Below are 13,325 nucleotides of genomic sequence, written 5' to 3' on the forward strand. Positions count from 1 at the left end.
AAACTATTGGTGAATTTCAGAAATTGAAATGTTTTTCTTAGTTGTGCATTTTTTTTCTCCATTTTACCCAGCCTATAAAACTCGGGGACCATTTAAACAGCATTCTGCTTGGCATGTGTGAAGATCTGTTTTACACCCGGCTCTCCACCCGCACTGTTTTGGATGCTTGCAGTGCCCATCTCAGAAATAGCGACTGTGCGCCATCTTTCCACTACATAAAGCAGCTAGTAGAGCTGGTTCTTGGTAGCCTGTCCGGGGTAAGTCTTCACATTGTTTGAAATGGTAAGTGTGTTGCATAAAATCACTTCTTTTGTTTGTGTTTTAATACGTGCACAAAGATATTTTACAGTAAATCAGAGCATTCATTCAATATGTGTGCTAAGGCCATGTGAAACTAACCCATACAAACTGATTATACAGGCTGAACGTACAGTACATGAAGTGGTGTGAGTGTAGTATTTACTTTGTTATTGAATCCCGTGAATAATACGATTAAACTATTAAATATATCCACACAGTTGACACAGTTATTAAACGTAAACAGTTGTTAATGGGCTTTTAACGCTCATTCTTTAGACTTGTGATTAGAGTGGGAATGACTATTTGCTGTGCAGTAAGATACATTTAAGGGACATTACCATGTGGGTGAAATAAATTCCTTAAAAGGGACATTACCATGCAAGTTACATCTATTCTTTAGATTGGCCATTACTACACTGTAATGAGTGGTGGTATTTTTTTTTTAATGATGCACAGTAGGAGAAAACAAATTTCTTAATGAAATAATTGCTAAACACAGTGTGGGATGGTGTAACATAACGCAGCAAATATTGTTTTCCTCTCGCAACATTTAATATTCATATTATCCAAAAAATCGATTAACATTGGTTGGAATATGTACAACAAAACACAAAAAGCCCCGAAGCTACAATCAAAATAACAAATGATGTAGTTAAATACTTATCTGTCCTCTCATAAGTAAGGGGACATTTAGTCAAATTCTTTGGACAAAATATTTTAGGTCTGTAACTATACCAAGATATACAATTTTTACTGGGCCTAACACTACCGTACCTGCAAACGCTCTCTCCACCTCTCTAATAGGGGGAGAAATGTCTCAATAGACTGGTCATTTACAGGTGTTTGGTTGGAATAGATTGTATTATTTTTCTAACGTTTTACTGCATTATAAAATAACAAAATCTGAATATGGTTCAGGTTCTGAAAACATGTATTCTACTTCAATGCAGCGGTGGGTATAAAAAAAGATAAATACTAAACAGTGACATGTACTGTAGCACAAGTCCTGGAAAGCTCGTACCTGTCGTTTAACAATGATAACCTTTCATGAATGCATAGGTGCACTCTATTTGTGCTTGCATTTCTCTTGCAGATTTATTGCCCCTGTTATAATGACATCATTCATACAAATGAATTGCTTCCTTACTCACACCTTCCAACTTTTATCAGCGGCTATATTTCTTTTTTTCCCTAATAATACATCTGGAGACACTAATCATCTTTAGTTCATTGACTGAGATGAGAAGTGTCAGCCACATAGTAGCCCACTTCCTTTTTGATCATTTTCTATACTCTGTTTAAAAATATATAACTGGTAGCAGATCATATTCTGATATGCATTTCATTGATAAATCAGTTGAGAGTAGGTTACTGATAACTGTGCAGGTGAGTTAAATTGGAATATCATTTTAAACAACCTATTGCTATAATAATGCGTAGGAATGCACATTCTGCTTACCAAAGAGTTTCTAAACGTTGGCGTTTGAAGGTGCTCGAAAGATGCAGTGATTTGACAAGGAGCAGTCTTCACATTATTTATCATTTGGGTTTAGTTTCCTCTAGCTATAAACACAGGTATCCTAGTTGATTAAAAAGGAGTTCGATTATTTTGATTACGTTTTCTTTTTTCTTTTACAGATTGATCAACTCCCGGGCGGCAGCAACAAAGCAAATGAACCTGATCGCAGTCAGGAAATTCGCGACAGGCTGAGAGGAAAAGGCCTTCCCACAGGTAGGAAAAACGATGGCAATAAGGCTCTGGGGGGCATTCACTAAGCCTCAGTGGCAGGTAACACCGGATTGTAGTGCAATAACCTTTATCTCTGCTTAGTGAGTCCTGGCGCCTGAGTCGCAGTGGTAGTTCTGAGGTTACACAAGTACAGAGCAGCCTGTGTTTCTTATAGTGATGTGTACAGTGTGTTGAGAAAGCAATGATTCCACTGGGAATAATGTTATCAAATGTATACAAAATTTGAACACAATTACCCAGGTTATATTTCTTGTCTAACGAGCATTACGACAGTGCAGTGTTCTGATTGTTTTCAGAATTTGACAGCAGATAAGAACCATTTGGCCCACTGTGTCTGCCCATTTTCCTATCTGCTGTTAAACCTCACACCCTATTGTATCCTTGGCTTTCTTTCATTTTTTAGGATCACCTTATGTCTATCCCAAGCACATTTGAATTTCCTTACTGTATTAGTGCAAACAAACAATGTGTTATCCTTGTGGCGCTCAATTATAATCAGTAGTATTACTTAATTAAGAATACAGTACAGTAATTTAAAAGTATATAATATACCAAAAAGGGCATAAAATAACAATAATAAGTGAAGTGATTAAGTGGTTGATACACCAAAGTAGTAGATATAAATTTGCAGCCCAAACCCTAATTTCAGATTGCTTTCTCAAGCCATGAATGTTGTAGATGTCCAGATATTTCGGGGAGTGCAGGTGTATGAAAAAGACAAACATATATACTACAGTGCAATATGTCTGATTCAAATGAAGTGTTTTTTTTCTTCAAAATCTGATGAATTGTGTACTCACAAATTTCCCTATACACTACACTATACCAATGGGAAATTTGTGACCCTTACTGTATTAGCCCCTACTATTTCTATTGGGAGGCTACTTCACAAATCTACCACCCTTTCTGTAATGTAGAAGTTTAATTTCCCCTTAGCCTGCTGCCACCCTCCTGCTTCAGAAAATGACTCTACAGTAGCACGTTTCAAACTACCCTTGGAATATGCGTCTCTCCTGAACTTTGTTGAATCATTTTATATATTTAAAAGTTTCTATCATAACCTCCCTCTCCCCCTCCTTTCCATCCGCTAAGCCATGGGCTGCGCCCCCTGCCTGCTTCCCTCCCTGCTCGCGCCCTCCCCCTCCGTTTCGTTGTGTCTGGCGTCAAATGACGCTGTGGGGTCATTTGACGCTTTTGCCATGGCAACGCGTCTCCGAAGAAAAGGGAAGGATAGTTGCAGAGACTTCACGTGATCCCCCGAAATTTAATTTAAAGCTGCAGTTCAAGCTCCCGTTTTTTTTTTAAGGTTTTTTTTTTACTTTAATAGTTTCATGTGGACAATCTCTTAATTACCTAAAGAACTGCATAGCTGCCGGTCAATTCGTTCTCCGTCTATTGATCGGCAAAGTTTGGCGACATCTTTAAATATGGGGAATGTATATGGTTGCTATAGCGACAAGCATGCTTTTAAAAATAGAATACAAGAAAATTGGTCTTTCAAAGTTGTTGTTTTTTTAAAAACAGAAAATGCTAAAAGTATTTTTTCTTACTATAGAACTGATTTATTAAAAAAAAACACACATGCAGGATATTGCTTGAACTGCAGCTTTAAATGCCTTGGGGGAGAGAGCAGGGCCTATGCAACTGCCCCCCAGTTTGCGCACCCCTGCTATAAGCTGCAATTGAAAATGGATTTAATTTAAAAAGCTCTTCCCCATTTACGCTTTGAGAGTTGAATAAATGACGTTCAAAAGGCTTTGCCCCACTGAGCAGGTTTCCAATGTCTTGAAATCGAACATAGTGTCTACACTTTTTTGAAAGGCAATGATGAAAAAAAAAAATCAAATGACACTCCTCTGGGCTTTGAAAAATAGCAAATGTATAATATATAGTAAAAAATATCAACATATCACACTTTACAAAGGTCTGATGTTGGGACCGAAACAGTGATAGTTTTTGCTATCTAACATTTGCTTTTCCTCTAAGCTATTGTTCGAAGTGGAGTGCTGTTTGATATTTTTCATCTATGGCATGAATCGTCTCCTTGATTGGAGCGACGTGCACCTGTGGCAAAATACCCATTATTGTGAGTGCTTCTTTTTTCTATTTTGTTTCATCCACGTTTTTAAAGCCACTTCCACCACTGGCTGATGCACTTGAACCAATGCACATGGTACGTGCTTAAATGCTTTTTTCTGTACCTACACACTACATCTTCTGGTCTATGGATTACATTTCTGCACAGGAGATCTTAACTGTAAGCCATTTTACGACAGAAGTAAGCGGTGCAAGAATTTACAAAGTTTTGCCACGCCCCCCCCCTCCCACTCCCGCCCCCCTCCCGCTCCGGCTCCCTACAGACCGCATATCGCGGTCAATTGCCTGTCAGCGCGCCGCCTGTCTGCAGTGCGGGCGCGCTGACTGAGGGAGTGGGGCATTAGCCTTAGCATGCAATGTTTCCACTGTAGCCAGGGATTCTGGGAAATTACCAGTCTGAGATGTGAATGTTCTCACAAGTGATATTTTTATTTGCAGCACACAGTACGGTGGAATAGTTTTTGTCAGTTTTGTACTCACAATAACTTATATAATGTGTGGTTGAAACCGGCTTCACATTGGAAAGCCAGTACAACCATCCTCAGACTGATGAGACATAAATGGCTGAAACAGCTGTCTGTGGGTAGGTTAACTGGCTATGTTCTTCTTTAACCCAAGTTGTGGTGAAAACGTGTGATACGGCAGGCATAAACTTAAAGGACTCCATGTGAAAATAGATAGGAAACACTGTGTGCTCATTTGCATGTCATTACCCAGAATCCCTTGCTGCAGTGGAAGCACTGTATTTTAAATGATAATGGTGAAAAGCAGGGATTCAGACCTGTCTGAGACATTTGAATGTGCTCACAAGTGGTATTTTTAAATAGAATGGTGGAGGATTTTTGTAACTTTTTTACAGACCATAACTTATTTAACAAATGCTTTAGAGAATGGTTGCAGTGTTTATCTCATTTCTGCCAATGGTACGTCCGATGATGGCCCTGGTTGGGGACCAAAACGTTAGTTAATCATTTCCCTTTGACACTATGGTGTCTATGTACGGAAGCAATGTATAGTGAATTATTGTATTCCAGTACTCCCTTTAGCTTCGATGTATGAACGACTTAGCCCCAATTTCTGTGTCATGTGCGCCTGCTTGTTATTTAGGGACTGTAATTAGGAGACATTAGGGACGTGTTACATGACGCACAGATCATAATGTCTAAAAAAATTCACATACGCCAACTTTCTTGCTTTAAAATCTACACCTGATGTAAGAATCTGGGACAACAAGGTTAGTTAGAACATATGACATTTCCCAGAATCCCTGGCTGCAGTGAAAGCACTGTATGCTAAGACAGGGGTGCGCAAAGTTTGATGTGCGCCCCCCCTGCCTGGGAGCCCCACTGTACGTGCCCCCCCTCGCTTAGAACCCGGCATCAAATGACCCCGTAGCGTCATTTGACGCGCATTTCCATGGCGACGCGTCATGTCACATGACCTCACGGCGGAATTTGATGCCGCGTTGCCATGGCGACGTGTTGCCGAAGACCTGGCTGGTTGCAGGTAATGGACGTTACAGAGGCCTCACGCCTCCCCCCTGCATTTAATTTAAATGGCGCAGGGCCTCTGTAATTGCCGCGGCCCCCAGTTTCCGCACCGCTGTGCTAAGAGATAATGGTGAAAAGTAGGTTCGCAGACCTGTCTGAGACATGCAAATGTACCGGCAAGTCATATTTTTATTTGCTGTACTGTACATAACCATATTTGCTGCAAAATTGTGTCTTAACTGTGTCAAAATAAGTTTTGTTGTATTGGTGCATAAAACTCCTTTAGCCTTATTTATGAATCTATAAAACCGCTGTCATGTAGCAAGCAGAAAAAAAATATTTAGAAGTGTAATTTGCTTCCTTCTTTGTAAATATGTTACTCATTCATGCACTGTGAAAAAATAAACACATTTGATTTTGAATGAATCTTGTGATATACAGTAGTTCAAAGTCACAGTGGTCATATTGGTCCTTTTTAAGGGATCAACATCAGAGTTCTCCATAGATGAAATGATGGTGTACTAAGCTTTTGAAACCACACAGGTCTACAACTAAATCGAGGGAATCTTATATACTTGCTCTCTACTCTTACTTGTTTGGCATCATATAATATGGTTTTAAAAGAATAAAGGAAAAAAGTATGGATTTGCAATATGCCTGTAAATACAATGTGCCAACAACGGTCTTACCTTCATTTTTTTTTATGGGTTAGAATTGCAGGTCATGTCACCTCTTGTTCAGCTGTATGCCAAAAGCGTACAAGTGAGTGCTTCTCTAAGAATGTTGCATTTCCAATAAATGCCGTAAAACGTGACAGGAAATGATTCAGATAGTGAAACTACTGTACCAAGCCCTGGCAAAACCCATCTTACTCAATATGTATTCAAAAACATGTATCGTTAACAAGACTGTCTGAAATAACATTACCATATGAAAAGAAACCTACCCCCACCCCCTCCACCCACACATTAAAAGAGCTTTCTGCTTTTTGTGAGAAATGGTTATACAGTACTACTATTGGAAGTTGTATTAATGTTACTGAACCTACTCTTCTTTAACCCATGGCCTTTTGCTGGTCATTAGAGATGGGGTCTGAGCGCAGAAGCATGTTCTGGCACACAGGGAAACAGTGAGGGAAACTTCTCCTCTCCCTTCTCTGAATCCAGTGTCACGTGATCGCGAGGTGGAAACCCGGTGCCACCTCCCACTCGCAGGCAAAGGGATAATTCAATTACGTAATACATTAGCATTGACGTGCGCTAGAGACTGAAAGCAGCATTCCCCCTTTAACTTTCCCACCTATTTCTTTTAGCCAACTAAACCAGGAAGTAGCACAGTTGCTGTTTTCTTATTATTGGGAGCGCCCCATGTTCTGGCGAAATATTGTTTAAAAAATGAGTACCTCAACGCTTAAAGAGGCAATCCAAGCACGCATTTTGAATGGCGGTTTAAAAAAAAAGAACATGTAACATAGGAGTGAAGCAGAGGGTCTCCGGAGCTGAACCTCATTCATTTCAGGTCCGGTGACCCCCTGCTTCTAGAGATGGGTGCCCGTAGCCGCTCTGCTCGGCTAGCAAGGTTCACATACAGTAATGGCGGAGTTTAAAAGCTACCGGGCCAATAGGAAGCCGTGACATCATCAGGTTCGGCTTTCTTTTGGCCCACGTGATGCGGGAGCTTTAAACTTTGCCGGGAAGCAGGGTGTCCTTGGAGTAGAAATAATGGGGTTCAGCTCCCCCTTAGCAGGGAGTTTAACAGGGAGACCCCCTGCTTCAATACGATGTAATTTTATTTCATTACATAAATGTTAAAGGAGCGGTACCTTTTAATAAAGCAAAAATGTATTCCATTCAGACTTGAAGCAGGGGGTCTTTGGAGTAGAATCGTGTTAATTACAGCCCCAGGGGCCCCTGGTTCCCGAGATACTTACAGGGTGCTGCCGGTATCTCTGTTAAGTTTAAAGCACCTACCTCATGTTGACCAGTAGGAAGCTGCAAGGGATGATGTCACGGCTTCCTATTGGCTCATGGGATGCAGGAGTTTTAAACTGCCATATTGGGTGCCCAGCCGGGTTGCTACAAAATTTCTCATTTATGTATCTCAGGGAGAAGGGGGGGTCCCTGGAGCTGAAATTAACGCGGTTCAGCTACGGAGACCCCCTGCTTCCTATTTAGATAAAAAATAAAAAAAACAGAGGCACCGTTACTTTGAACGGCAAAAACAACACTGATTTTTATCAAATAGATTTTCTTTAAAAACACAGACCATTTCTGTTGTATGTGCAAAACAATCTGTGAGGCGCTTCTTTTAGAGGACAAATGAGTGATATAAACTAAACTTAAACCTTATAAAACTTGTAAATGTAATAATAGTGCTCATGTGTATATAAGTGATATTAAAATATAGCGAACGTCGCAGCTCAACCCTATAAGGAGAAGATCCAAATTCTCCTGACGTTGATTGTAGAAAGTGGCTTGTGGGGAGCGCAGATATCACCATATGTGTGTAGCCATGCTGTAAAATGGCTGCAGTCATCTCTCCTGCTGACAGTAAGGCCTGGTAAGTTATGGGCATGCCAGCAGTAATCATGGAGGTTTGCCCTCACACCCTGGTGAGGTGCCCTATGTATGGATGGGAGTGGTCACAGGCTCTGATTCCACGGTTGGTGATGTCAGAGTTGTGTCAGCCCCAGAGGATACATAAGGCACAGCACTGATCAAAAGTTAGTTGTTGGAAGTAGAGAGTAAGAGAGTGTTTGCTGAGTTACGGAGGAGGAGTTAAGAAGCTGTTAGAAGGACTGTGTTGGAACTGTGACCAGGGACCTGGTCACAGGGAGATATCCCTGCGGGGATAGGGAATCCCTACATTAGGAGGACTATACCTTTCAAAGGGAAGTACGGTGAACAATGGAGGGCTAAATTCACCCATTGTGGAGGGCAGCTGGCCCACCGTGCAAATAAAGATGTTCCTGTTAAAAGATACCCTCGTGTGTAAGTGTGGAGTGATTACGCAGGGGGCTGCACCACAGAGGAGTTCCTCACCAGGACCATCCCCAAGCAAGAGAAGGGATCCTGATGAGGTGGAGGCGCTGCACTGGATATAGGTAGGACTCAAGCACACTACCTCAGCTGCCTGTCTGGGTTGGCAATCCCCAACACAACATCATGCGGGAGACTCAGGAGTCCTGTTGCCAACAGGTGCACCACCAGACATCGCACTGTAATGGGGGACTGGTTAGACCACAGGGGCCAATATGAGATTGGGTGGGTCAGGCCAGGTCAGAAACTCCGTTACATATGGAAAAATATAAAGGATAAGATAATGTAGTATACGCTACATAAATGACAACTAGGTATTTCACAGATGGGGACTCACAATTTCCCAATAGGATATCAGCAGTGGGTATATCTGTATGGTGTAGGTAATTCTCTCCGGTAGAAGGTAGCTGGTCTCATCAGAGTTTTCCCTCGGTGACAAAGATGACACTTTTAGTGCAACATTGCATGTTCAATAAATATATATTTAAGCAATAAGAATTGCACTTCCATTTGCACCATGTGCATAGACACACAAAACTATAGATGCGCAGCTCGTATGTCCACAGTCAGCCCTGCTGTCTAGGATCGCGTCGCGTCACCTCCGGTAGTCCGCCGCACCATCCCCGGCCACGATCGATCGCAGGCACGGAACAACTGGATCAGGGCAGTACTGGGAACACTCGTGGCCCACCGCAGCTCAACTCAGCTTGTCGCATAAGCTTCGTCAGGAGTCATATCTGTTGCATCTTTACATCTAACTATATATATACCTCTACTAGGCTCTGATTGGATGAGGAAATAATCTTGGGCTTCCCATTGGTTGGGCTATTACACTTCTGATTGGCCAGTGGGCGGGACTAACACTCGATCTATACAGCTTGTCATAGTTTAACAGTACATTATAATACAATAATAATAACTTTAATAACATATTCAGAATAAAATAAATATAGTAATTACAAACAATTCAATAAAAACTAGGCTTAAAACTTGTCTAATACCTAATACTGTAAATACTAATATATAAATAAAAACTGATAGCAATTCATCATTTTAGCAACTGATGGCTGGGTTAATAAGGTAATGTCACTCATATGGACATGGAACGGATGGGGAAAAAATGAAGAAGGAAAAAGGGTGAGAGAAAAATAAGATCAGTATTGTACAAAATAACATAAATCAATTCATACTACAGTAATAAATATATACATTAAAATATATACAGCTAAACCCCGTTATAACGCGGTCCTTGGGGTCCACAACCCAAAGACCGCGTTACAACCGGGGTCGCGTTAAAATTTCACCGACATCAGCTCTGGAGCTTCCTCATTACATATTTAAATCTCCTCCATTTTGCCGCCTTACCAGTGCTCTCCTCTTCCTGCTGTCCACGTGCTCATATCTCTCTGCTCTGCTCATCTCTCTGCTCTCTTGCCATCGTTTTTTTCAAACATTCAATTCAATGCTTTATTGACTACCAGACACAGACACAAACACAATTAAACATTAATACATTTTGTACAAAACACATGAAGGGATTGAACTCGGGACCTTCTGATACCAATGCCTTGCTTCTTACCTCTACACCATAGGCTTGGTGTGACAAGACAGAACCTATAAATATATTTATCCTCTACAACACAAGGGACATGTCAATGTGAAATCTTAAGGCAATTTCTAGCTGTCTATGACATCACACAGTTCTGTGGTGTAGTGGAAGAACTCTTACCAACATATGCAAGGGTCCTGGGTTCAATTCCTGTATGAAATGGTATAATTAACTTTTTTAATAAATTATTATTTTAATTATGTTGTATAATTTATAAATATATAATTCTTTATTATTCTTTATTAAGTAATAATTATTCATTAATCAATCATGATGTATTAATAATAATTCATTATTAATCATTCTTTATGATTAATTATGTATTATTAATAAGTATGATGATTAATTATTATTAGCAGTTAATTAACTAATTAATAATTAATTAATAATTATGTATTACGTATTATTAATAATTATTTTTTAATAATTATTAATTAATAATACTATTATTATTAATTATATTATGATTAATAAGTATGATTATTAATTATCATTAACAATTCATAATTTTGACTAATTAATAAGTATTACTAATACCTAATAATTATTAATACCCAATTAGTAATAATAATTATTAATACTTAATTATTAATAAAACTTATTAATACTTAATAACTATTAATAATTAGTAAGTATTAATAATTGTTGTTAATAATTAAGTATTAATAATTATTATTACTAATTGGGTGCTAATAATTATTAAGTAATTATTAATACTTAATTATTAATAACAATTATTAATACTTACTAATTATTAATAATTAGTAAGTATTAATACGTTTCATTAATAAGTAAGTATTAATAATTATTATTAAGTATTTAGTAATAATTATTAATTAGTTAATTAACTGTTAATAATAATTAATAATCATACTTATTAATAATACATAATTAATCATAAAGAATGATTAATAATGAATTATTATTAATACATCATTATTGATTAATGAATAATTATTATTTAATAAAGAATAATAAAGAATTATATATTTATAAATTATACAACATAATTAAAATAATAATTTATTAAAAAAGTTAATTATACCATTTCATACAGGAATTGAACCCAGGACCCTTGCATATGTTGGTAAGAGTTCTTCCACTACACCACAGAACTGTGTGATGTCATAGACAGCTAGAAATTGCTAGAAATTGCCTTAAGATTTCACATTGACATGTCCCTTGTGTTGTAGAGGATAAATATATTTATAGGTTCTGTCTTGTCACACCAAGCCTATGGTGTAGAGGTAAGAAGCAAGGCATTGGTATCAGAAGGTCCCGAGTTCAATCCCTTCATGTGTTTTGTACAAAATGTATTAATGTTTAATTGTGTTTGTGTCTGTATCTGGTAGTCAATAAAGCATTGAATTGAATGTTCGAAGAAAAAAAAAAACCCCGATGGCACACGACGGGCAGAGAGATGACGTGGACAGCAGGAGAGAGATACGGGCAGAGAGATGATGAGCACGTGGACAGCAGGAAGAGGAGAGAGATGAGCATGTGGACAGGACAGCTGTAAGAGGAGAGAGAGTGTGTGTAAGGCGGCAAAATTGAAAATTTGAGATGCAGGTAAGCCGGCAAAATGGAGGCTTTCAATTCGGGAGCCATGCTCAGACCGCGTTATAACCGATTCGCGGTATAGCGAGGCGCGTTATAACGGGGTTTAGCTGTATATATCAAAAAGTTGGTACTCGGAGATATAGGCACACACATAGTTTCACATAAAAATATATCTGAATTAAAAAATGTCTTGTAAAAGTATCTCTTCAGATAAAAACACCAATCTCGATATCCGGATTTAAACCTGCCGGACTCATCGTTTTTAGGCAGTGAATCCAAAAGGTTTCTCTTTTTATGAATTCCTTTGCGCGATCGCCTCCTCTCCAGTTTAAAGGAATATGTTCAATACCTTTAATGGTTATATCTTTTGGATTGGATGAATGAAATAAATTAAAATGTTTTGGGACACTGTGTGTGTCTATTTTTCTCTTTATGTTACCTATATGTTCTAATGCTCTAACTTTCAGTGCACGTGTGGTCTGTCCTATGTATTGAAATCCGCAGGAGCATTCTAACAGATAAATTACAAAGTTTGTGTTACAATTTATGAATTGTTTTATTTTAAATTCATCCTTTGTAATATTTGATTTAAATGTATTTTTCACCCCCTTGCAACAAAAATCACGGATTTTTTGCTTGTGGTAAATGTAAAGCCTGTGATTTTTGTTGCAAGGGGGTGAAAAATACATTTAAATCAAATATTACAAAGGATGAATTTAAAATAAAACAATTCATAAATTGTATTTATATTTACACACAAGTGCATCTCTTTGATATAGTCTGATTTATTTATTTTTTCCTACTTCATTCAGTGGGCCCATTTAAATACTTTTTTGTGTATTTTCTAGGACCCATTACATCCCCTGATTGATGCTTATACTTTTTGCTGTATAAGTATATCATATGGGTTTGTTTTTCTGTATCTGCGGGACAGTCATTCAGAGATTACTAGACTATAGGATAGCTCCATATAGCATTAGCATTTATCAGGAGTTTTTTTATACAGTTTATTCAGACTACTTATTTGCTAAGGGTTGATGGAGGAGTTCTTTTTTTCTTTCCTCTCCCTTGATCTTTATATATATATATGTTAGTAGCGCATATTTTTCACTGCAGGTAGAATAGGTTTTGGCATTTCTGCTCTCTTTATTTGTATTTTGTGCTTTGGAGGTCCACATAGCGGTTCGTTTTCTTTATGTTTTTTAAATTGTTAGTATTCTTTCTTTTTTGTGTGTTGCACTATTAAAATCCATTTTTTCTTTGATCCAGATTCTTTTTGCTTTTGTATTTTGCTAATGTCGATTAATTTTGAGGGGTTTTGGGGTTTCTGTTCGTCTTTCGTGTGTGTGTGTGTGTGTGTGTGTGTGTGTGTGTGTGTGTGTGTGTGTGTGTGTGTGTGTATATATATATATATATATATACAGTGTTCGACAAACCTATACATTTGCTCGCCCCGGGCGAGTGGATTTAACCCCCGGGCG

General features: G+C 38.4%; 1 protein-coding gene across 9 annotated transcripts in view; it reads left to right on the plus strand.

The window, feature by feature from the left end:
- Window positions 1-13,325, plus strand: part of PTPN13 (protein tyrosine phosphatase non-receptor type 13) — a 285,427-nt gene that overhangs the window by 115,065 nt on the left and 157,037 nt on the right. For all 9 annotated transcript variants that reach the window (XM_075605884.1, XM_075605865.1, XM_075605874.1 and 6 more), the window contains 2 exons: window positions 72-257; window positions 1,939-2,032. In XM_075605884.1, the coding sequence (XP_075461999.1) occupies window positions 72-257; window positions 1,939-2,032 (280 nt within the window). The remainder of the gene's footprint in view (window positions 1-71; window positions 258-1,938; window positions 2,033-13,325) is intronic.

This window comes from Ascaphus truei, chromosome 1 (genome assembly GCF_040206685.1).
Source record: "Ascaphus truei isolate aAscTru1 chromosome 1, aAscTru1.hap1, whole genome shotgun sequence".
Classification (NCBI taxonomy): Eukaryota; Metazoa; Chordata; class Amphibia; order Anura; family Ascaphidae; genus Ascaphus; species Ascaphus truei.